Below are 26,423 nucleotides of genomic sequence, written 5' to 3'. Positions count from 1 at the left end.
CAGTTGCTGCCCTGTGCAGACCTACTGACGTCACCTACCGATTCCAATTCAATGCCAGAACAATGTAAGTATATGCAACCTGCTGTGAAGTTGTAATAGGCAGAAGACAGAATTGTGTCAATTTGATCACACCTTGGCAGTGGCGTAACTAGGGTATTTGGAGCCCAGGGCAAATTTGAAAAGGGTAATCGCCCCCCCGATGTGTGCGCGGCAAAAATGGCCATGGTCACTTAAAAATGGGGCATGTCAACATAACACACCCCTTTATTTTCACACTGAACATTCCTATCCATATGCACCTTAACCCCAGTAGTACCCCTTATACAGTACCCCCAGTATGCAGTTGTGGTCCCTCTTATGCAGGCCCCTTATACAGTATCCCCAGTAGTGGTCCCCCTTATACAGCCCCCAATTAGTTCCCCTTTCTCAGTACCCCCAGTAGTGGCCCCCCAAATGCAGTGCCCCATGTAGTGTTCCCCCTTATGCAGTGCCCTTTATATAGTGACCCCAGTAGTAGTCCACCCTCCCTATGCAGTGCCCTTTATATAGTGCCCCCAGCAGTAGTCCCCCCCCCCTCCCCCTATGCAGTTTTCCCAGTAGTGGTCCCCTTATGCAGGCACCCAGTAGTGGTCCCCCCTATCCAGTGCTCCCTGTAGTGGCCCTTCCTATTATTGCCCCCAGTAGTGGTCCCCCCAGTGCAGTGCCTCTAGTAGTAGGCCCATTTTATAATGCCCCCAGTGGTAGTTCTCCCCCCCAAGTAGTAGTCCCCAGTAGAGGTTCCCCCTCCCGATTAAGTGCCCCCAGTAGTAGCCCCCCCCCAGTAGAGGTCCTCCCAATAATGGTGCCCCCAGTAGTAGCCACTCCCCTCCCCCGTTGTACCCCCAGTAGTGCACACAGGTTTAAAAAAAAAATATATATATAAAAATATACTTACCTGAATCCACGCTGCTGCTACGGACCGCGACACCGCTCCTGCCGCCGCCGCCCGCCAGTCCTCCCGGGCTGGCGCGCTCAACATTATGGGAGAGACGTCGTGATGTCATGACGTCTGTCCCATTACCCACTGCAGGAGCCGGACGGAAGCAGTCAATGAGAGTCTATCTGGCGGCGATGCGTGTGTTATGCACAGCCTGAGCCCGCCTCCTAGCGCTATTGGGCAAGCGCTCAGGGGGAGGGAACGGGCTCAGCTGTGCAGCACAGGACCGGCGCTGGAAGCCTAGCGCCGGTCCTGTGTAAATGTGTAGCGCTGACCGCACTCTTTGCGGTTGGCGCTACACTGGCTAACTAGGGCGGGCGGGCCGGTACCGTGGGCGCCGGTCCCACGGCGCCCAGGGCACGCACCTCGCTCTCCCTGCCCTAGTTACGCCACTGCACCTTGGCACAGCAATATGGACATGTTTTGGCTGTATGGTGCTATGTAGGTTTAAGGTCTGCAAAAAAAAAAAAGAACATGGTATTGTACAATTTGTGTAACCAAACATTCCCTGTATATTTTTATTATAAACTCTCATATATTTTAAATATACATCAGGAACTCACAAAGATAAGCTGGTTCCCGATATGGTTAGTCCAGTTAAATGCAATTCACTACATAGGCATGGAGTCTATTGTGGCACAGGTATCCACAGGGCCGGCAACAGAAATGTTGGGGCCCGGTACACTGATGTCTCAGGGGTCCCCACCTTCTCACTACCCCCCCGATCCCGCACATCCCTCCCCTGCATGTGTGATATGTGACGCATGATAATGTTACCTAAAAGATATGCCAGCCGTTACATACAGTAATAATACACTATGGACCTCATTCAGACATGCTCGCAAGCAGGTCGATGTTTAGGCCCTACGCATGTGCAGCGGCCGCACTGCGTGTGCGCAAGCCCCGGAGCGAGAGAGAAATTCTCTCGCTCTGGGGCTCACTACCATCGGGGCGGCGGTCGATGTTGATCGACAGCTCGCCCCGTTTAGTAGGTGGGGGTGGTTTCAGAAACGGAGGCGTTCCTTAAGGAACGCATGCCGTCTTGTGGATGGCCGCACTGACATCAGCAGTGATTGATCAGAGCAGGAAGCTCCCTGGGGCTTGCGGTTGCCGAGACCCAACCTCAAGGGTCTCGTCGCAAGCCCCGATGGTCGCGATGGTCTTGACCATCGTGGCCATCAACCTGGTCGGTCGCTAAAGCTGAATGAGGGCCTATGACTTGCCACACTGTCTCTCTGTCACTGGTGATGCAGGCTGTAGTTATTCTCTGCCGTCTCTTTCAAGGTCTTCTGGATGTCAGTGCTGTGGATGCCTCAGGGGTAGGAGGGATGGTGTCTGCAGCCAGCGATCCTCAGTCCTCAGCCTCTCATCGCCTTCCTCAAATTCAGCCTCTCATCACCTTCCTCAAATTCAGCCTCTCATCACCTTCCTCAAATTCAGCCTCTCATCACCTTCCTCAAATTCAGCCTCTCATCACCTTCCTCAAATTCAGCCTCTCATCACCTTCCTCAAATTCAGCCTCTCATCACAATCCTCAGCCCAAAAGCCCCCCGTCACCTTTCTCCATCCTCAGTCCCCAGCTCCTACCACCTTCTGCCCCCAGCCCCCCATCACCTTCCTCCATCCCCAGCCCCATCACCTTCCTCCATCCCCAGCCCCATCACCTTCCTCCATCCCCAGCCCCATCATCTTCCTCCATCCCCAGCCACCAATGCCTTCCTCTGCTTCCAGCCCATGTCACCTTCTGCCCCAGCCCCCATCACTTTCCTCTGCCCCAGCCTCCTTCATCTTCCTCTGCCCCTTCACCTTGCTTTGCTTCCAGCCCGTCACCTTCTGCCCCAGCCGCAATCACCTTCCTCTGCCACAGCCTCCCTCATCTTCTTCTGCCCCAGCCCCCATCACTTTCTTTGCCCCAGCCTCCCTCATCTTTCTCTGCTCCTTCACCTTCCTCTGCTTCCTGCTCGTCACCTTCTGCTCCAGCCGCCATCACCTTCCTCTGCCCCAGCCTCCCTCATCTTCTTCTGCCTCAGCCCCCATCACTTTCTCTGCCCCAGCCTCCCTCATCTTTCTCTGCCCCTTCACCTTCCTCTGCTTCCAGCCCGTCACCTTCTGCCCCATCCCTCATCACCTTCCTCTGCCCCAGCCTCCCTCATCTTTCTCTGCCCCTTCACCTTCCTCTGCTTCCAGCCCCTGTCACCTTCTGCTCCAGCCCCCATCGTTTTCCTCTGCCCCAGCCTCCCTCATCTTCCTCTGCCCCTTCACCTTGCTTTGCTTCCAGCCCCTGTCACCTTCTGCTCCAGCCCCCATCGTTTTCCTCTGCCCTAGCCTCCCTCATCTTCCTCTGCCCCTTCACTTTGCTTTGCTTCCAGCCCGTCACCTTCTGCCCCAGCCCACATCACCTTCCTCTGCCTCCAGCCTCCTTCACCTTCTACCCCCAGCCTCCTTCACATTCCTCTGCCCCAGCCTCCCTCATCTTCCTCTGTCCCCAGCCCCATCCCTAACAGCAGCCGCAACTCCGTACCCCCGCTGTGGTGCTGCCTGCCTGGCGGCAGCCCGGGGTTCGGTCCACTTCCGCCCGGGCAGGGTAGACGTGCGGCGATGTGACCGCAAATGACGCGATGGTCGTTCCGAATTCTTTTCATCGCCAGAACAAATTATATAGTGCATACACGCCATGCAATCCTCCAATGATTCTGGAAAATGTAAATAATGTGAAATAAACAGCATGCCATGAGCCGACTGTAGGAAGAGGACATGGGAGTGGCTGAGTTGACGTCTTCAGAGCCCAGATCGGAACGACCTATCACCTAGCCGTCCGGTTGGCTGTACACACTTCACGATTTGCTCAAAATCGTTACAGATCTCTTCTCATCTGCCGTGCAGCACAGCAGATGAGAAGATGCGAGAAACAGACGGGAGCGCGCAAAAGTGCATACACGTGAGACGATATGTCATTCCAATTCGGCTCAAAATGACAAATCGTCCTATATATCGTCTAGTGTGTAGCCAGCTTTACCCCTGAGTTTCTAGCAAAGAACAAGAGCTATAAAAACAAGGACAGAATGGTTCATATGTGATGATGTTTTCTTCACTTACTATAAGGAGATTCTGGAAGAGCAGGTTATAGCGAGGGAAACATAGGCAAACACAGGGGGGGTTTCCGTCTGCCTGGAAACCCCCCTCCCCAGCAAACACCGTGACCACAATAGAAATAGTAATATAATTTTACTAGCGCTGCATATTCTCTGCTCTTTATCACAAATGAAATAATTACCACCACCTGTGGATCGTTTAACATGTATCAGCCAGTATTAAATAACCTGTGCACCAAATAGGATATCTGGAAAACATGCACTGTTAGGGATGCACTGCTATAGAGCCCAATATGTACATATATGTCCAGGGCAGTGCTAGGTTCTTCTGCTGCTCCTACAGGCTCCCAGACTTGCTCCAATACTCTGGAATGGTGACCACATTTAAAATAAATACATTCAGCTCAGGCAGGATGGCCCTACTGCCACATCTAATGGCTTACTGTGATCGCTGGCCCTGTATATGCTGGAATTATTACACATAATACACTTTGTATGATGCATATTAAAGCTGGTTAAGTACTAACTATGCCCTCTTCATGGACTGGCCACACACTCTAAAATCAAGCATTTGGAAACCCCCTTCTAGAAATCCTGCATTTGCCACTGGGAAAAGTAAAGCTGGGTTCCTACAGGTTCTCTCCCCCCTTTGTGTGATACATTGTTCCTGTTCAACGTTTGCTTTCTTGATGAGATTGATGCGTTTTCAGGTAAAATGTAAAAATTGATAGTGAATAAAAAGCGACCCAGTACTACTGATACGTTAATGTGCACATTATCCCTGAGGAATGGCTAGAAAACGACAGTAAATTGCCCGATAATGTATTATGTTGTCTTAGCAGAGAGGGATTAGTGCTCTGTTGGTTCAGCATAAAGTACAGTTACATTTTGAGTCTATTACTCTTCCCCTTAATTGTCATAAAGTAACAGTGGAGCTGAGAACGGAAGACGAAGGTAACGTCAAACCTGCGTGTCAGGAATACGCGGCTTGTTACAGCCAAGCCTTACGTCTTTCTGGATGACATGTTCCATCGTGTAACATATGTTGTTTTGTTAGTGAAATATTCTCTTAGGGAAAAGAGGCAGAATATAAAATCTAAGCCTAAGAAAGATGCGTCTCCTGATAATTCAGGAAATAGTGTTTGCTGTCAGTGTGCGATATTTGGACATAATTGCCATAAAGAGATTTTCCACCTTTCGGATTAATTTATTGTCATGCAGACGTCTTACTGCAACCTTTAATAATACGCTGCGCTTGTCGGCTACCTTCCTTCTCTGCCTTTCAGCCATATCTTTATATGAGCAGGCAGAATTTTTTTTTTCTGTGAAATATGACCCAAAGCTGTTATTTCATGACAATTGAGCTCGGCATAATTGTGTATCCCATGGCAACAAAAACAAACAACACTGATGATATAAAGACATTGCTGAAAAGCAAAAATAAGCTAGAAAGTAAAGTAAAAGCATTGTTAAAAGTTGATGGAGGCCATGTGAATGACAAATGATACATCTCAAGGTATAAAATATGTGATAATTGATTTACTAAGGAGTCTAATGTACTAAGCCTTGGAGAAAGATAAAATGGATTGAGATAAAGTACCAACCAATCGGCTCCTAACTATCATTTTTGTAAAGTGATAGGAGCTGACTGGTTGGTACTTTATCTCTGTCCACTTTCTCTCTCTATGGGCCCGAATTCAATTCAATGCGACAATGAATAGCCGCGGGAGGGAGCTATTCAATACAGCACGCTGTGTGCCTTGTGGGGAATTGGTCGGTGAATGCCGGTTATCACGACTTAACCTGGGCGTTTAGGCGCGAGAACCGGCTTTCTCTGACTAAAGTGCCGGGCGTGCGGCTGTCAGCGTTTTGCAATTGCGTCCTTGCAATTATACATGGGCGTTTCCAGGAACGGCCCCCGTCCCCGCCCCTTAAATGCCTCTGCCTGTCAATCAGGCGGAAGCATTCAAGGGCTAGCGTGCGTGTTAGCAGGACCCATTCTGCACACTCACAGATGGTTCCTACGCACGCGCTGATTCACGATAATCGGGAATCTGCATTCAGCCGTGCACTTGCTTGTACCGCTGAATTAGCCCCGTAGACCTCTAAAACTTATAGAAGAAAGTTAGATACAAAATTTGCTTAGTAAAAGTTACAGTAAGGTGTGTACTAGGCAATAAGTTAATATCGTGTGAAGGTGGACACCCTGGGGTGGGTTCGGATGCGAAGCAGTAGTGTACTGTAGTGTTGCATTATACAGTAGGAGTAGTCTCACTCCTTTCCCTTCTCTCTGCAGACTCTTGAAGGGATTTTGAATTTCAAATACTCGGGAGGACCAGGCCACGCAGAAGGCTATTACAGGAACCTCTCCCTCGGCCTGCATGTGGACATAGAACCCTCTGTGTTTTTCACCCGGGTCAGCACTCTTCCTGCAACCAGGTGAGACTCTCCCCTCTGCCCCTGTCTTGATACCCCCCCTTTCCCCCACATCTTTACATTGTAAGCTTGCCTTTAGATTGTAAGCTTGCGAGCAGGGCCTTCCTACCTATAGATCTGTCTTTTATTACCCTGTTTTGTTCTATAAATGTTTCCATTTGTAAAGCGCAACGGAATATGCTGCGCTATATAAGAAACTTAATAAATAAAGTAATAATAATAAATTTCAAACCTCAGAAATGAAAATCTTGCCCACACAGAATAAATTACGGTTCAGGTAACAGGTGGAAGTCTGATAGAGGGGATTTCCACAGTGTCAGTATTGAACCCCTCGTACCACTATTTGCCGGCGGCATAGAAATTGTATTATGTTGATATTAAATTTAGTTTCCTAATTCACGCTTATTATAGAATTCAAAAGGGAATAGGGGGTACAAATATAGGTAGGGAGAGGGAGTAGCGCACTAAGGGGGGTTTCTGACAACATGTTTTTAAGCTCCGTCCACCTCGCGGAAAAATTCCACCATACGCGGGTCAATCAGGAGGAGGCGGAGCCAATATGTAATTCCATTAGAATCACATCATTTGGCTCTGCCCACTCCTGATTGACCTGCGAATCGCTGCATTTTGCCACTAGGGGGAGGAGCCTAATGACATGGTGCAAGGTAAGTGTGTGTGTGTGTAATGTATGTGTGACTTGTGTGTGTATATATTTGTGTGTGTGTGTAATGTATGTGTGACTTGTGTGTGTATATATTTGTGTGTGTGTGTGTAATGTATGTGTGACTTGTGTGTGTATATATTTGTGTGTGTGTGTAATGTATGTGTGACTTGTGTGTGTATATATTTGTGTGTGTGTAATGTATGTGTGACTTGTGTGTGTATATATTTGTGTGTGTGTGTGTAATGTATGTGTGACTTGTGTGTGTATACATTTTTGTGTGTAATGTATGTGTGACTTGTGTGTGTAATGTATGTGTGACTTGTGTGTATATATTTGTGTGTAATGTATGTGTGACTTGTGTGTGTATATGTGTGTGTGTGTACTGTATGTGTGACTTGTGTGTATATATGTGTGCGTGTGTATATATTTGTGTGTGTGTAATGTATGTGTGACTTGTGTGTGTATATATTTGTGTGTGTGTGTGTAATGTATGTGTGACTTGTGTGTGTATATATTTGTGTGTGTGTAATGTATGTGTGACTTGTGTGTGTATATATTTGTGTGTGTGTGTGTAATGTATGTGTGACTTGTGTGTGTATATATTTGTGTGTGTGTAATGTATGTGTGACTTGTGTGTGTATATATTTGTGTGTGTGTAATGTATGTGTGACTTGTGTGTGTATATATTTGTGTGTGTAATGTATGTGTGACTTGTGTGTATATGTGTGTGTGTGTGTGTAATGTATGTGTGACTTGTGTGTGTATATATTTGTGTGTGTGTGTAATGTATGTGTGACTTTTGTGTGTATATATTTGTGTGTATGACTTGTGTGTGTATATATTTGTGTGTGTGTAATATATGTGTGACTTGTGTGTGTATATATTTGTGTGTGTAATGTATGTGTGACTTGTGTGTGTATATATTTGTGTGTAATGTATGTGTGACTTGTGTGTGTATATATTTGTGTGTGTGTAATGTATGTGTGACTTGTGTGTGTATATATTTGTGTGTGTGTAATGTATGTGTGACTTGTGTGTGTATATATTTGTGTGTGTAATGTATGTGTGACTTGTGTGTATATGTGTGTGTGTGTGTAATGTATGTGTGACTTGTGTGTGTATATATTTGTGTGTGTGTGTAATGTATGTGTGACTTTTGTGTGTATATATTTGTGTGTGTGACTTGTGTGTGTATATATTTGTGTGTGTGTAATATATGTGTGACTTGTGTGTGTATATATTTGTGTGTGTAATGTATGTGTGACTTGTGTGTGTATATATTTGTGTGTAATGTATGTGTGACTTGTGTGTGTATATATTTGTGTGTGTGTAATGTATGTGTGACTTGTGTGTGTATATATTTGTGTGTGTGTAATGTATGTGTGACTTGTGTGTGTATATATTTGTGTGTGTGTAATGTATGTGTGACTTGTGTGTGTATATATTTATGTGTTTGTGTAATTTATGCATGACTTACGTATGTGTGTGTATATATTTGTGTGTGTGTACTGTATATATTTTATGTATGTGTGTGGAAACTCCCCTGTAAAAATCCTACGTTTGCCCCTGGGGAGAGGGAGGTTTAAACAAAATCAGGATAGCAAGAAAAATGCATATTCGCATATGACATTATACTGTATATGCGTATACAGTATAATGCTAATCGCAACGATCAATCGTGCATATCGTGTGTGTTTTGCCACGCTGTACGACGGCGATGCGCGTCCCCGCCGTTGTAAATCGGCATCGTAGATCTTATGGAAAAACCATAAGCTTTGCGATCCATCATGCTGCTAAATAGTAATATAATAGTAATAGATAATAATCATGTAAGATGCATCGGGCTGAATTTTAAAACGTACCGAGGTGTCGTACGTTTTCAGATCGCACCGTGTATGGGCCGCTGAACGCAGGGACAGTCTCCTGATGCATTGCACTACAGCAGCAGGAATCTCACCACCCCGCAAAAAGTGCTATAAGATTATATACCTATGGTACATTTCCTAGGAATAAAATTGCCGTTTTTTTAACTTGTTATAGAATTTATTTAATTTTTTTGTTTTTCATCTCGGCTCTTTTTTTCTTTTTTTTTTATACTTTATTGAGTAGTTTTTTTTTTCGTTTTTTTTTTATATTTTTAGAAGTAGGTTTTAAAAGTTTAAGAAAAATAAAAAACTGACAAAACAAACACTCACCATAAAACGCCATGGTTGGAGCGTGAGGACCAACCCTGTACACAATCAACTTTCATTGCTCATTTCAGCAGGAACTAATCCCAATAGATAGAGTATACATAGGGTGTTGGAGTCCCAAATTATTGTTACATCTAAAACATAGGAAAAAAGGGGGGGGCTGGGGTTCACATCCTAATTTAAACACAATAAGAGGTGCTACCTTGCTGAGATTTGTAGTTCTACAGCAGCAAAAAAAGGGGGGTATGCAGATGCACACTCTAAGCACTAAGAATACTGAATATCAAAATATACAGTCAGGTCCATAAATATTGGGACATTGACAGTATTTTCATATTTTGTCTTCTATTCACCACCACAATGGCTTTGAAATGAAACAAACAAGATGTGATTTAACTGCAGACTTTCAGATTTAATTTGAGGGTAATTACATCCAAATCAGGTGAACGGTGTAGGAATTACAACGGTTTCTATATGTGCCTCCCACTTTTTAAGGGGCCAAAAGTAATGGGACAAACTAAAGAATCCTAAATCTAACTTTCACTTTTTAATACTTTGTTGCAAATCCTTTGCAGGCAATTACAGCCTGAAGTCTGGAACGCATAGACATCACCAGACGCTGGGTTTCATCCCTGGTGATGCTCTGCCAGGCCTCTACTGCAAATGTCTTCAGTTCCTGCTTGTTCTTGGGGCATTTTCCCTTCAGTTTTGTCTTCATCAAGTGAAATGCATGCTCAATCGGATTCAGGTCAGGGGATTGACTTGGCCATTGCATAACATTCCACTTTTTAGCCTTAAAAAACTCTTTGGTTGCTTTTGCAGTATGCTTCGGGTCATTGTCCATCTGCACTGTGAAGCGCTGTCCAATGAGTTCTGAAGCATTTGACTGAGTATGAGCATATAATATTGCCTGAAACACTTCAGAATTCATACTGCTGCTTTTGTCAGCAGTCATATCATCAATAAATACAAGGGAACCAGTTCCATTGGCAGCCATACATGCCCACGCCATGACACTACCACCACCATGCTTCACTGATGAGTTGGTATGTTTTGGATCATGAGCAGTTCCTTTCCTTCTCTTCTCTTCCCATCACTCTGGTACAAGTTGATCTTTGTCTCATCTGTCCATAGGATGTTGTTCCAGAACTGTAATGGCTTTTTTAGATGTTGTTTGGCAAACTCTAATCTGGTCTTCCTGTTTTTGTGGCTCACCAATGGTTTGCATCTTGTGCTGAACGCTCTATATTCACTCTTATAAAGTCTTCTCTTGATTGTTGACTTTGACACATATACATCTACCTCCTAGAGAGTGTTCTTGATTTGGACAACTGTTGTGAAGGGGTTTTTCTTCACCAGGGAAATAATTCTTCTGTCATCCACCACAGTTGTTTTCCGTAGTCTTCCGGGTCTTTTGGTGTTGCTGAGCTCTCCGGTGCGTTCTTTCTTTTTAAGAATGTTCCAAACAGTTGATTTGGCCACACCTAATGTTTTTGCTATCTCTCTGATGGGATTGTTTTGATTTTTCAGCCTAATGATGGCTTGCTTCACTGATAGTGACAGCTCTTTGGATCTCATATTGAGAGTTGACAGCAACTGATTCCAAATGCAAATGTCACACCTAGAATCAACTCCAGACCTTTTACCTGCTTAATTGATAATGAAATAACGAGGGAATAGCCCACACCTGTCCATGAAATAGCTTTTGAGTTGATAGTCCCATTACTTTTGGCCCCTTAAAAAGTGGGAGGCACATATAGAAACCGTTGTAATTCCTACACCGTTCACCCGATTTGGATGTAATTACCCTCAAATTAAATCTGAAAGTCTGCAGTTAAAGAATATTTTGTTTGTTTCATGTCAAAGCCATTGTGGTGGTGAATAGAGGCCAAAATATGAAAATTCTGTCAATGTCCAAATATTTATGGACCTGACTGTATATATAATAAACTCTCAATTAACATGGTTTTCTATTAAGGTTCTTACTACATGTTTGCCCACCTACCACGTCAAGGTGACCTCATCAGGTGGGTCCCTAACATCCCTAATACTGACACATTGTATAAATGTATCTAGGACTTACCTATAATAGTTCCCATTACATGTGTGTACTACAATGCACAGGATCAATACTAATTACTATCTCCTGGGGCAGGTAAGAGGAGTGCTAACCCAGGAGAAGGGGTCTCACACCTTCCAGTGTATCTGAAATACACACATACATAGGAAAAAGGGGGGGATGGGCTGCACATCCTAATTTAAACACAATAAGAGGTGCTACCTTGCTGAGATTTGTAGTTCTACAGCAGACAAAAGTGGGGGAAATGCAGATGCACTCTCTAGGCACTAAGAATACTGAATATCAAAATATATATAATAAACATTCAATTAACATGGTTTTCTATTAAGGTTCTTACTACATATTTGGCCAAAGATGTTTGCCCACCTACCACGTCAGGATGAACCTTAAACCATATAAAGACCCTTCTCTATCGACTGATCGGCCTGTTAACTGCAACCCAAAAGTCTTCGCCCATTGGGTCCTATTTCACACAGATTAGTGCCCACAGTATTTATTACCAGTTACTTATATAGCGCACACATATTCCGCAGCGCTTACAGAGAATATTCGGCCATTCACATCAGTCCCTGCCCGAGTGGAGCTTACACTCTATATTCCCTATCACATGCTCACACACATACACACTAGGGTTAATTTCTGTTGGGAGCCAATTAACCTACCAGTATATGTTTGGAGTGTGGGAGGAAACCCACGCAAGCACAGGGAGAACATTCAAACTCCACACAGTTAGGGCCATGGTGGGAATCAAACCCACGACCTCAGTGCTGTGAGGCACTAATGCTAACCATTACACCGTCTGTGCTGCTCTCCCGTGACGCAGAGAAAGCCTGTAACACATCCTGACTTTACGGGACACTTCCTGCTTAGACTCACCCCTTTTTTACACTGTTCCGTCGGCAAGGAGATTTTAGTAACTAGGGGCCTGATTCAGAGCCGGACGCAATTAGCTCTCGCTCGTCCAGAAAATAGGGGTGGCTATTCAAATCAACCGTTCGCTCTTTGCGGTCTGTTCATGCCTCTAGGTCTGAACGAGCGAACAAAACATGCGGTCGTTTTTTAAAAAAAAACGCCCCCTGGCCGCTTGCATCCTACGTCATGTCCGCTATTTATTTGATTAATCGAGTACATCGACCAGAGTATGAACTGCTCGCTATTCTTGGGGTTGGTTTTTGCTACCACAATTTTGCGAGCAGTTCTGGCTATAAAATAAACCAGTGACGTGGTCAATGACGCTGCTGTTTAAATTATGCACACCCTTAAAACGCCCACTTTGAACTTTTCTGCACGCCTGCGTTCGGATCTCCACTCCCCGTTTTCAAGCACCTTCCCCTGTTACCACCCACATACGCCTACTCCTGTCACTCAAATTATCAGGCATTCGCTATTTTGCGAGCACATGAATTTTGACCGCACTGACTGGTTCGCGCATGCGTATAACGATCCGTACGCATGCGCAGTTGGGCAAACATCACTCGGAGCGAACGAGCGGCCGCTTACGAGCGGCTCTGAATCGGGCCCTAGGTCCAGTCATCCAGCTCCAAAATAACCAATGGGAGGCCATAGGGCAGCTAATGTTTGTTATAGTCATTGTATGTCTAGCTGAGAGAATTGATGCGGTCGGTGAAACCAAAATCATAGAAATGCACCACGAGTTTGGTCCATTTGCAGCCCAATTTCTACATATGGTCATGCCTAATCCAGCGGTCACAGGTTTCAGTTGTGCCTTAGAAAAGGATTATATTCAATTAAACGCTGAGAGGTTTTGACCTTTTTATTGGCCGATGTCTAAATTTTATATGCAAATAAAAACGTTGCTGTTTGTGCTGTGTATAGTGCTTTTAAAGTAATAAAAATTGGTTAAAAGATATTTCCTAATTAAATAAAAATTGTTCAGTTATATGTGTCATGTATGGTTTCACCGTAGTTTTTAAAAGCAAAGTGAGGTTTTTCCTTAATTTTCCATTCAATAAACGATGTAGAGGCTTAGCGTAATAACCACGGACTAATTACACACTTTCAGGAATTAAGCCGTCGTCAGGTTCTCTCCTTCACAAGTGCTGGTAATCAAGTAAATAAAACCTTTAAATGGACGGGCCACATCAGTACTCATTAGTATACTGGCTTAGTGTTACGATCCAGTGACCAGAGCCTGCCTTTACAAGTGCGCTGATTTTATAGCATTTCCATGAAAAATGCTTCAGCCCACAAAATGGCCGCCTCCAATAATCTCCACAGAGGAAGGATGGAGGTCAAATGAATTCTGCTTCAACAATGGAGCTCTGTGGGATTTATTCTCCTGCACATCTGATTATGACAGCAAAAAGTTCAATTACGCTAGAAGCAATTTACTCAACAGAATAAAAGATGGCATTGCAGGGGAATGGCGTCATGCTGCTTAGTCAGCCGAAGCTGTCTGAGGGTGTAATAGAAAAATGGACCCGCTCAGCGGGAAACTCTCCTGATCACTTAAACGGAGTTGACAAAATATTTTTTTTTCCCTATTGTGTTTTTTTTTATTTTTTAATTGAATTATTCACATAGAAGTGACAACGTAGACAGGTACAACCGTGCAAACAGACAGGTGCATGTAAACCAGCTGAACGAGGACAAAAGGGCTCATTCTAAGACATGTACGAAGTACAGCATCACCCTGCGTAGCCGCAGGGAGTCAGCGATTCAAAAGGCCCAGCATAAGGGGGGATAGTAAGGAGGGTCAAGTCATGAATAATAGAGAGTAGATGATCAGGAGGTGTCTAGTCAGGGCTTACGGGCATCCTGACACACTGATGGAGGATACACGCCTTAGCACAGAGACTCGCAGTAACATGGCTCCCAGATTCTTTACATTCCAACCAGGGTCCCCAGGCGGCACAGAATTCCTCACATTCATCAGACCCCGATAAGAGGTCATGCGTGGCCAAGTGTAATGATCCAATCTATCAAACTATGGAGTGTGGGTGGGGAGGTGGACCTCCGGTGGGCGGGAATAACCATTTTAGCAGTGCAGTGAAGAAGTTAGAGCAGCGTTTATGGACCCAGTGTTCAAGTTCAAGGGTCAGTCGGGGTGTCCCATTACCTCTGCTGACAGAGGGCCTGATTCAGACCCGCTCGCGAGCGCACAGCGCTCGCAAGCGGGTCGATGGTCTCCCACTGTGCATGCGCACGCCGGAGCCGGCTCCGGCGTACGCATGCACGAGACCTGGCCAGCGACGGGCACTCCGTTGCTACTGGTCTCGCACCAAAGTGGGGCAGTTGTCGATTGTGATTGACAGCTTGCCCCGTTTTGGAGGCGGGCAGGGGTGGCTGGCCAAACGGAGGCGTTCCCGAAGGAACGCCTGCCGTTTGGGGGCTGCACCACTGACATCACGAGTGATGTCAGTGGGTGAGCTTCCAGCTCTATTAGAGCTGAAAGCTCACTGGAGCTAGCGGGAACGAGACCCTACCACGAGGGTCTCATCGCATTCCCCGATGGCCGTGACCATCGCGACCATCACCTGGCCACTCGCTAAAGCTGTGGGTCACCCACAGCTATGCGAGCGGCCTGGAGGCCGTCTTTAAAAACAAAAAACAGGGACGCCCTGATTCAGAGCGAGCGCTCTTAAAGAGCATCCGGCTCTGAATCAGGCCCAGAGCTCGCACTACTTCCCAGAAAGGGATTAGAGCTGGGCAGCCCCCACAAATGTGGAGCAAGGGAGCCGATAATGACACCGCCCAGCAGAAGGATATAGCAGCTGTTGTCAGTATTAGTTATCAAGAAATCAACAGCAGTTGTCAGTAATTTATAGCTAGAGATAACAATAGCAGCTAAAATACGGGCAAGGTACTGCTACATATATATGTATACGTCACGCTGCGGACTATTAAAACCAATTTCCTACCACTCCGGTGCTTGACCAGGATAGCACAGAGGTCCGCTCAAGCTGCACATCGCTTCCGGCTTGTGCTGAGGTCTGTCTGTGCTCCTCCTGCCCCGTCTGCTCAGTGTCCAGAGTTCCCTCCTAAACCACAGTATGGGCAGAGCCATATTGGACTCTGTCACCTGACGCTCTTCATCCACTCATAGCGTTGCTCCCAGACCAGCTGACCGCAGCATCCAATCCCTTGGGAACCTATCCTACAAATTCTATTTCCAGACTGGCCTCTGTTGCCAGTACAGATATATGATGTATGCACGCAGGCTATAGATATATGATGTATACACGCAGGCTATAGATATGATGTATGCACGCAGGCTATAGATATATGATGTATGCACGCAGGCAGCTTTGCAATTGCGATCCTTGCTTTTATGTAAATGTAGCATATGTATGACACCCCCTGCGCATTTGCGATCCCAGCACTGTGATGAAGGTTGCAGGCTTTGATCACCATCGAGACCATCGGTGGTCGTGATGGTGAAGGGCACCGGGCCTCCAGCCAGCTGAGTAAGCCTCAGCTTACTCAGGCTGGCTGGCCTACGAGCCCAGGACACTGCGTTAATCAACGCAGATCCTGGGCTTGACACTCCCGGAAAATGGGGCGGACTCGCCCGGTTTCCGGGAACGCCGGCCGCCACCCGCACCGCCCCTTAAATTCCTCTGCTTGTCAGTAAGGCAGAGGCATTCAAGGGTCTGCGTGCGACTACGCAGGACCCATTCTGCACACTTGTAGAATGGGTCCTGCGCACGTGTAGATTCCCGATAATCACTGTACTGCTGAATCAGGCCCCCAGTCCGTTATATCCAGTTCCTAGATCTAGTAAACAAGTCTCCTATATCATCTTGCACACCAGTCTGGTTTTTACCACTGAGACTTGTTCTTACAGCCACCATCGGTTCCAGCCAATATCTCCAACAATTGATCTGATTCGATGCTTCCAACATTGGACTCATATTAATTAAGTTCTCCAACATCGGTCCCAATCGTTTATCAATTCATTAATATCTGACTCGTATCAATGAAATTCTTCAACATTGGTCAAATCCATCAAGTTCTTCAATCGTCAACATCGGTCTCAAACCGATCCAGCTCTCAATCCAGCATCATCGGTCCCAATCCGATTCTGCTCATTCATTCAGTATCATCTCCAGTTCTCATTCCAACCTGCTGTTTAATAAAAACATTCCATTCTTGTTCTCACCTTTGGGCCCATCATCCTCTGCAGCTCCTCTACCTCCTCACAGCAAAAGATGAGCCGTAACTAGACTCTTTGGTTACCTGTGCCAAAAAGAGCATTGGCGCCACCCCAATTTTTCAAATAGGGAGATAGCGCACCCAATAAAGGGCTATGGCCTCATAGGGAAGGGCCAGGGAAGAGAGAGAGGAGGCCAGGAGATGCTGGGGATGAAATAAGAGGAAGCTACAATTGAGAATGTTAATAAACAGAAAATTGACAGGGCCAATGCCGCACTACCCTAGTTACTGCCCTGGATGAGGAAGTCCTGGTTCGAGCCACCTAGGTTTATTCACACCTCTCCTCAAGTCTCCTCTTCAGCCTCCCTTGCCTGTTCCAGCCCAAACGAATCCTCAGGCGTGACAGCATTGTGTGTGTGTGTGTGTGTGTGTGTATATATATATATACAGATCACCCATAGCATTAAATCCACCTGCCTAATATTGAGTAGGCCCCCTCGTGCCACCAAAACAGCTCTGACCCGTGGAGGCATGGACTCCACAAGACCTCTGAAGGTGTCCCGTAGTATCTGGCACCAATACGTTAGCAGCAGATCCTATAAGACCTGTAAATTGCGCGGTGCAGCCTCCATGGCTCGGGCTTGTTTTTCCAGCACATCCCACAGATGCTCGATCGGAATGATGTCTGGGGAATTTGGAGACCAAGTCATCACTTTTGATGTCTATCATGTTCATGTATCATACTGTACATCCAGTAATGGATTATAGTGACAATGTCTGAGCTGTAGCACAGGGCTTTCGGGGGGGGGGGGGGGGGGGGAGGGGTGCGATGGGAACATCTGCTCCATGTTCCTATTATGGTGCAGCGCCCTCTATGTAAGAGAGTCATCTGTTCGGCACTAGGATGGAGCGACCAGTGTGTTGGCGATATATTAATACATTATAATAAATTAGGTTTAACTAGATCATTATGTAATGACGCCATAACACAGTGAGAGGATAATCTGTATACTGATGCACACATGTGCCATAGGTGTTGTGTAGGAAATATAGAGAGCAGGCAGATGAGGCAACGATTGTAGGTTGGCAGTTTTATTTAGTCTATTATTTTTTGTGCACTTTCCTGCTGCTTCCTGGCCGTGAGCTGTAGTCACTAAAACATTTCATGGACTTTATTACTCCAGCCCTCCTGGGCTTCTCCCATATAGAGACGAGCGGAAACCTGCAACTGTGTCATGTCCTGTAGTGATAGCAGCTTACATCTGGGATCTAGCACAGGGCCTGCAGCTGTAGCGACCAGTGCTGGGACTTAGTAGGGACCTGTCCCAAGAAATAATACATTTTAAAATATATTTATCTGTATGCAGTGCTGTGATTGGCAAGGTGTATATGTATGGTGGTGATAAGAGGAAATGTTCATACTTTACATACATGACTGATGCTGGTGTCCGTTTCTGTGTCTATTCCCTGTTCACTTTGTTCTCTGTTTCTGTATTTGTTCCCTGATGACTCTGTTTCTGTATCCGTTCCCTGATGACTCTGTTCTCTGTTTCTGTATCCATTGACTGATGATGCTGTTCTCTGTTTCTGTATCCGTTCCCTGATGACTCTGTTCCCTGTTTCTGTATGCATACACTGATGACTCTGTTTTGTTTCTTTATCCGTTCCCTGATTACTCTGTTTCTGTATCCGTTCCCTGATGACTCTGTTCTCTGTTTCTGTATCCGTTCCCTGATGGCTCTGTTTATATATCCATTCCCTGATGACTCTGTTCTCTGTTTCTGTATCTGTTCCCTGATGACTCTGTTCTCTGTTTCTGTATCTGTTCCTTAATGACTCTGTTCCCTGTATCAATTCCCTGATGACTCTGTTCCCTGTTTTTGTATCCATTCCCTGATTAGTCTGTTCTCTGTTTCTGTATCCGTTCCCTGATGACTCTGTTCTCTGTTTCTGTATCTATTCCCTGATGACTCTGTTCTCTGTTTCTGTATCTATTCCCTGATGACTCTGTTCTCTGTTTCTGTATACGTTCCCTGATGACTCTGTTCTCTGTTTCTGTATCCATACACTGATGATGCTGTTCTCTGTTTCTGTATCCGTTCCGTGATGACTCTGTTCCCTGTTTCTGTATGCATACACTGATGACTCTGTTTTGTTCTTTATCCGTTCCCTGATTACTCTGTTTCTGTATCCGTTCCCTGATGACTCTGTTCTCTGTTTCTGTATCCGTTCCCTGATGGCTCTGTTTATATATCCATTCCCTGATGACTCTGTTCTCTGTTTCTGTATCCATTCCCTGATGACTCTGTTCTCTGTTTCTGTATCCATTCCCTGATGACTCTGTTCTCTGTTTCTGTATCTGTTCCCTGATGACTCTGTTCTCTGTTTCTGTATCTGTTCCTTAATGACTCTGTTCCCTGTATCAATTCCCTGATGACTCTGTTCTCTGTTTCTGTATCTATTCCCTGATGACTCTGTTCCCTGATTCTGTATCCATTCTCTGATGACTCTGTTCTCTGTTTCTGTATTCATACACTGATGATGCTGTTCTCTGTTTCTGTATCCGTTCCCTGATGACTCTGTTCTCTGTTTCTGTATCCATACACTGATGATGCTGTTCTCTGTTTCTGTATCCGTTCCGTGATGACTCTGTTATCTGTTTCTGTATCCATACACTGATGATGCTGTTCTCTGTTTCTGTATCCGTTCCCTGATGACTCTGTTCTCTGTTTCTGTATCCATACACTGATGATGCTGTTCTCTGTTTCTGTATCCGTTCCCTGATGACTCTATTCTCTGTTTCTGTATCCATACACTGATGATGCTGTTCTCTGTTTCTGTATCCGTTCCGTGATGACTCTGTTATCTGTTTCTGTATCCATTCCCTGATGTCTCTGTTCTCTGTTTCTGTATCCATACACTGATGATGCTGTTCTCTGTTTCTGTATCCATACACTGATGACTCTATTCTCTGTTTCTGTATCCATACACTGATGATGCTGTTCTCTGTTTCTGTATCCGTTCCGTGATGACTCTGTTATCTGTTTCTGTATCCATTCCCTGATGACTCTGTTCTCTGTTTCTGTATCCATACACTGATGATGCTGTTCTCTGTTTCTGTATCCGTTCCGTGATGACTCTGTTCTCTGTTTCTGTATCCATTCCCTGATGACTCTGTTCTCTGTTTCTGTATCCATACACTGATGATGCTGTTCTCTGTTTCTGTATCCGTTCCCTGATGACTCTATTCTCTGTTTCTGTATCCATACACTGATGATGCTGTTCTCTGTTTCTGTATCCGTTCCGTGATGACTCTGTTATCTGTTTCTGTATCCATTCCCTGATGACTCTGTTCTCTGTTTCTGTATCCATACACTGATGATGCTGTTCTCTGTTTCTGTATCCGTTCTCTGATGACTCTGTTCTCTGTTTCTGTATCCATTCCCTGATGACTCTGTTCTCTGTTTCTGTATCCATACACTGATGATGTTACTGTAGGTTGTTCTCTGTTTCTGTATCCATTCCCTGATGAGTCTGTTCTCTGTTTCTGTATCCATTCCCTGATGACTCTGTTCTCTGTTTCTGAATCCATTCCCTGATTACTCTGTTCTCTGTTTCTGTATCCACTCCCTGATGACTCTGTTCTCTGTTTCTGTATCCGTTCCCTGATGACTCTGTTCTCTGTTTCTGAATCCATACACTGATGATGCTTCTCTACGTTGTTCTGTGTTTCTGTATCCGTTCCCTAATAACGCCGGTCTCTTGTTTCATGCAGCACCAGACAGTGCCATCTCCTCCTTGATGTATTCAACTCTACAGAGCATGAACTGGCCATTAGTGCTAAGGACAATGAAGATATCATTCTACATGCAGGAGAGTGTCAGCGGTAAGTGCAGGGGCGGCGTATGTACATCTTCCTACCTCCACATTCTTAGCGGAGAAGTTTGTATATTTCTGTTACCCCTAAATGTGGCAATAATTAAGCCTATTTCTGTGATCCGGAGTCCTTTGTAATTACACAGCAGCTCTGTTGTCACAAGGCCAATACAAATAAATGCATTTTCCCTGACAATAGAATTCTCTGAAGGTAGCAATATCCTCATTACAGGAATGGTCCTTATGCACTGTGGCCCAAAACTGAAGCGTTTGTCTAAAATAGAAGATAGTAGACCGCGCAAGCGCAGGAACCCCCGAAAGAGGAGTGAAGAGACCGATGAGGCGGCCACTTCATCCCGAGCACATCGCAGGCGCCCCTGTCCCTGCGTAAGCTATTTGATACATTCAGGCAACATTATCGCATACTGCAATGCAATCATGGGCGCTGATAGCACGCCGCCCAGATCACTTTGAGTATGTGATTCTTGATAAATGGGTCTTTTATATAGAAATATAAAGTATCACATGTGCTCAGATCTGGTGTCTGTGCAGGGTTGGGGGTCGATGCCCAATGTAGAAGGATAGTGGAGTGATGTTTTGGGTGGGTGGATGGAAGGTGTGGTGGATGGGGCTGATGGTATGTACCTGGAATGTATCTAATGCGGCAGGTGTATATGAATCAAAGGGGAGGCAAACGCTCATGTGTAGGACCAAATACCTCTTTATTGGAGTAGACACAGTGCTTCTCAAGGCTGGTCAAATAGGTGCTATAAACTAATGTCCAGGAATGCACACTGCTTCGGTGCAGTCTAGGACTGACCCCTGCAGTGGTCCTGTATGGTGCTTTGGCTCGGTGGGGAGGTAAGTAGACCCTTTTGAGGGGGCTCCTAATCGTACAGTTCTTGACCAGTACGTATCCCCTGCTGGACCTATGGTCTACAGACTTATTACCGAGTATGCGGGGGATGTAACAGTGCTGGGGCACCCCCTAAGATGCAGCGTCCCGCACTGTAGAAGAATTGGTCCTTTATATACACACATGATATAGTGGTCCCTAGAGAATTTATAGGCTGTGTGTTCATGAATAGGGATTTAGCTGTATTCTCTGTGTAGGTGTCTGGCCCATTCGCTCTCTATATCCTCTCGGCTTCCAGGAGCAGTGATGCTGTCCCCTTTTCTTTTTGCTGTTACGCTGTATTTTGAAAGCTGAACCTCATTCATGCACCCAGACATGTTCCCATGAAAGTCTACGGGAAGCATTTAGATGTGGTTTATTAGTGTTTTACAGACATACAATACACCTTTAAAGAGCTTGAAGAGTAACGCTTGTGTTTCCAGCCCTAAATGGTTACTGTCATTAAATGAAGTCTTGTTACTCAACCCTGATCATCCCAGTCTATTTTTATTCACCATTTGCCTAATGCCGAATCTATCTTTGGTGTAGTTAGGAGCATACAATAAACTAAATTAGTTTTAATTGTGCCGATCTGCATTAAGTAGGTTGGTTAATCTAAAGTAGTATTTATGTTGGTTAAAATCAGCAACAGCAAACAATTACCATGCGCTGTGTGTAAATACGGCTCAGCTGGTGGGAAAAGCACAGGGGAAGGTGTTTGTCCGTCGGGCATTACATCCGAAATACAATGTCTGTACCTGGTGTTAACCTTAGAACCGGCTCACGTTAGGGATTAGTTACTGGCGTGATAATCTGAAGGATTTGCAGCACATAATGATAGCATCGATATGCAGTCAGTAAATCACCAGTCACAATGGCAACATTCAGACTGCCGACAGCAGAATATCAACTTGGCTAAAATGCTAATGTCATTAATGTGGACACCTGAAAAATGTCGACATTTCCATTAGGGTTACCTTTATAGTTAGGATTGCCATTAAAGCTAGGGATAGAGTTACAACAAAAAAATACATTGTCGACATTACATTGGTGTCGACATGGTCAATGTACCGTTGACATTACATTGGTGTCGACATGGTCAATGTACTGTTGACATTACATTGGTGTCGACATGGTCAATGTACCGTTGACATTACATTGGTGTCGACATGGTCAATGTACCGTTGACATTACATTGGTGTCGACATGGTCAATGTACCGTTGACATTGCATTGGTGTCGGCATTATGAACAAGGCAACGTGTTCAATGCCGACATTACGACCTAATGAATGTCGACATTGTGATTGTAGACATAATATACCACACACACACACACACACACACAGCATCAACTCTTACTACAACTTTTCTTAATTCCCTCCATGACTCTACATGTGCCATGTAAGCAACAGAAAGGATCTACATCTAAATGAAGTTAAAGATGGGCCAATTCGGCTGCGAACCCCGTCCGAGCAGCTCCGGCCTCTTGGCGCTCTGCGTGGCTGGGACACCGAAAGACGGGGGGTGTGTAGAGAGGCCACGCCCCTCTTGAGCAAGGCCACACCCCTTTTTGCGGCCGCACACATTAGGCGGACCGCCAGGGCTGCCCCAGTCCGTTCCTGGAGGTGGGAGCTCCTTTATATATAGTGCCTATCTGCTTTAAAAGAAGCAAATTAGACATTAGATCTGCCTCTTCTTGCCTGTCTATACAGATGTGTCCAGATCTTACCTCTATGAGCTAAAAGTAGCGTTAAACATAACGCGTGGGTCCCGTGCGACTTTTTACCTTCAAATGCGTCTTATTCACAAAAAGATGAGAGTAAGACGCGTGAGCAGCTTCTGCTGATTAGAATGATATGCGGCATGCCTATGTTCTGTGCGCGAGTGCGGTGGATCTGCATGTGACATGCTACGTTACAGTGTCAGCGGCTGTGATACTGTAACGTAGCATTTTGCACGTACATATGCCGCAGCATGGCACAACTAGACGGGCTGTTTAAGATGTACACATCTGTAGGTCTATTAGGATACTGATCATATGGAGGTAACAGGAGACATTGGGCCTGATTCAGAGCCTCTCGTAAGCGGCCGCTCGTTCGCACCGAGCGATGTTCGATAAACTGCGCATGTGTATGGGTCGTAATGCGCATGCGCCAACCAGTCATTGCGGTCGGAAATCGTGCGCTCGCAAAACAGCGAGGGGCTGCTAATTTGAGTGACAGGATGAGGCGTTTGTGGGTGGTAACAGGGGAAGGTGCTTGAAAATGGGGAGTGGAGATCCGAACGCAGGCGTGCCTAACGGTCAAAACGGGCAATTAATGGGAGTGCATAATTAGTAAAGGAGCGTCATCGACCACGTCACTTGGTTGTCTTTTAGCCTGAACTGCTCGCAGTGATTGCGGGAAGTAAATCCTACCACAAGCACTGCGAGCAGTTCAGACGCCTTTCGATGTACTCGATTAATCAAATAAATAGCGGAGATGACGTGTGATGCGAACGGCCAGGGGGCGTCTTTACAAAATAGCGAGCGCATGTTTTGTTCGCTCGCTCAGACATAGAGGCGTCAACACACCGCAATGAGCGAGCGCTCAATTTAAATAGCCGGACCCTTATTCTGAACGACCCTTCGCAAATAGCGTCCGGCTCTGAATCAGGTCCATAGATCTGTGTGCATGTAACCGATGGAGATATTGTCTGTATGTGCCTCTTCTGATACATAAAAGTAATTGTAACATTGTCCGCCAGTCCTCTTACATTAGATAGGAATCTGCAATGTACAAGTGTCTCAGTTCTATCTCCCCTTTAATTTCCTCCTTTAATCTGTACATTAAGCAGCTGAGGTTTAATTCTAATCCAGTAAAAGCCATTTCTCGCATCTTGCCAATACTAAAAATAGAAGAGGCTGCTTTAAACTGAAGAGCTGGAAATTTTCCCCGGCCTGCGATGGAGAAGCAACGTCTCATTATGTCGCTCCCCGCAAAGGTCATACTTCTTAAACGTCCATTTTTATCCTGAGTGCCTGAAAGAGCCATTTCAGCATGTAAAATAAGTCTCAGCGCTACCATCTTATACTTAGCACTTCCTAAGGACTAGCGTCGTACATCGGTGACATCCATATTACAGCCCATAGCTGACAGTTTATCTAGCAACAAGGATCCGCACCATATATAAATGTTTTATATGAAAGGAAAATTGTTTTACAGGTTTACGTCTACGTGGGAGAAATATGTATTCATTTCACCTACAGGGCGTGATGTGGGTGCGCGTATTTGTGCTAGTACCCCAGAAATCGAGGTGAAATTGCAGATTTTTGAGAGCACCTCTGTGGGGGGTCGGGCAAAAATCTGCAATGCAGGGTGATGCGGGATCGTGCTCCAGAACGCAGTTCGCACCAAATTGCATCGACCCCTGTGGATTTAGGGACCCGCACGTGTTTCCACTCTGTAATGCATTGCCCAGTTTTTCATGGCAATTGTTTAAGGCTAATTATGAAGTTTGCATCATTATATCCATATTTGCAGAAATACTTGTGTCCGAATTTATATATTGTACAATACAGGGTAAGAACAGTCATCCTTTGTAGAAATAGAAGTGCTAGAAAACCGTTACATTCAGGGATAGGTTATGTGCTCTCCAAAGAACCTTAGGGCCGTATTCGATTAGATGCGAAAAGCCGTTTTCTGCGTAAAAGTATCACGAGTGACGTCATTTCGCCATGCGAAAAGTTCCTCCGTATTCAATTCCGGATACTTTTCGCTGGAGTGGAAATTCAATGCATTGGAACCTTCGAAAAAGTTTTGCCTATGAATAGTTGTCGATAAAAAAGTGCAGAATTGGCGTTTTGGGGTGCAAACCTCAGAAAACCCCCCTGCAGCCTTGGGACAGTCCCTGTAAGGTAAACTGCGTCAAAAAAAAGTTTAAAAAATACTTTAAATCACCCCAAAAAAAGTACTTTCATTTTGGGGGCAAATAAGTCCAAAGTTGGGGGACATATTTAAAAACTAGTGAAATAGACACCAGGGGGGCCTCCCAATATGCCCCAGGTATTACGTTTGCAGGTGGTTGCGGCAGGTGGATTTTTTTAAAGTTCACTTTAGCAACTTTAAAATATGCTTGCACCCATTTTCATGTACCCCAAATTTGCTGGGACTACTTATTTTCACCAAAAAAACTGCTAAATGCTATTCTTCACCACTTCTGCAGAGACGCTAAATAGCAGCTATTGAGATTATTTAAGAACCCCAAATACTTTCAGTAGGCCTATTCGGGGGTATCTATAGTGATCCCCAATGTCAGTGCATTTTTTGGGGGGTGTCAGGCTGATTTCCACCAATTCTGACAGGACTTTTCGTACGTTAGTTTCGTCTGGTCCCGTTTTCGCTGATTTCTAATTGAATACGGGGATAAGCGGGGACGAGCATGATATCTTTTCACACTGAAAACCAGCGATGTCGGCGCAAAGTCCGGCATGCGAAAAGTACGGGACTTTTAGCACCTAATTGAATGTGCCCCTTAGAGTTATTTTGGTGACGATGTAAAGTTCTGTGTTAGAACGTGGCTGAGTTGTAAGGCAGGAGCCAGAGAGGGCAGTGTTGGAAAATCTATGAACAGTTTTGCAGTAAAAAAATAAATAAAAAATATACAATTATATAACGCTTTCATATATTTGGTTCCCTTCTGATTTTTCTGCTTCGTCAGTTTCTTTTAGCAATGCAAGTTGGCATTTAACTATGTCTTAAACTTGTCCAGATACAGAACAGTGAAATCTGAAAATACAGGACGCCAGCCGTTGTCTATCACTATAATGTTTGCATTGTTACCTTACCAGGTGCCTTATGATAGACAGGCAACACTTGGTACAGTAGTTTAGGCACATCTGCATGTTTCATGTATGGTCTAAAGGCCCCCATACATCAGCAATTGATTGCAGCAATCGTGCAATTTGCAATCGATTGTGTATAAAAATCTTTCCCTTTTTCAATCATTGTGGCAATTCTGCAATCTGCAATCGATTGAAAAACGGAAAGATTTTATACACAATCGATTGCAAATTGCACGATTGCTGCAGGCAATTGCTGATGTATGGAGGCCTTAAC

General features: G+C 45.1%; 1 protein-coding gene across 1 annotated transcript in view; it reads left to right on the top strand.

Moving 5' to 3' along the window:
• LOC148505570 (trafficking protein particle complex subunit 9) overlaps positions 1-26,423 on the top strand; it is a 361,954-nt gene that overhangs the window by 300,353 nt on the left and 35,178 nt on the right. The window contains exons 18-19 of the mRNA XM_088448050.1: positions 6,365-6,507; positions 20,331-20,441. Coding sequence (XP_088304176.1) covers positions 6,365-6,507; positions 20,331-20,441 — 254 coding nt within the window. The remainder of the gene's footprint in view (positions 1-6,364; positions 6,508-20,330; positions 20,442-26,423) is intronic.

This window comes from Taudactylus pleione, unplaced genomic scaffold, assembly GCF_031769625.1.
Source record: "Taudactylus pleione unplaced genomic scaffold, aTauple2 ptg000450l, whole genome shotgun sequence".
In the NCBI taxonomy this organism is placed as follows: Eukaryota; Metazoa; Chordata; class Amphibia; order Anura; family Myobatrachidae; genus Taudactylus; species Taudactylus pleione.
The sequence above is the reverse complement of the archived record's forward strand: the minus strand, read 5'-3'. Positions and strand labels throughout refer to the sequence as shown.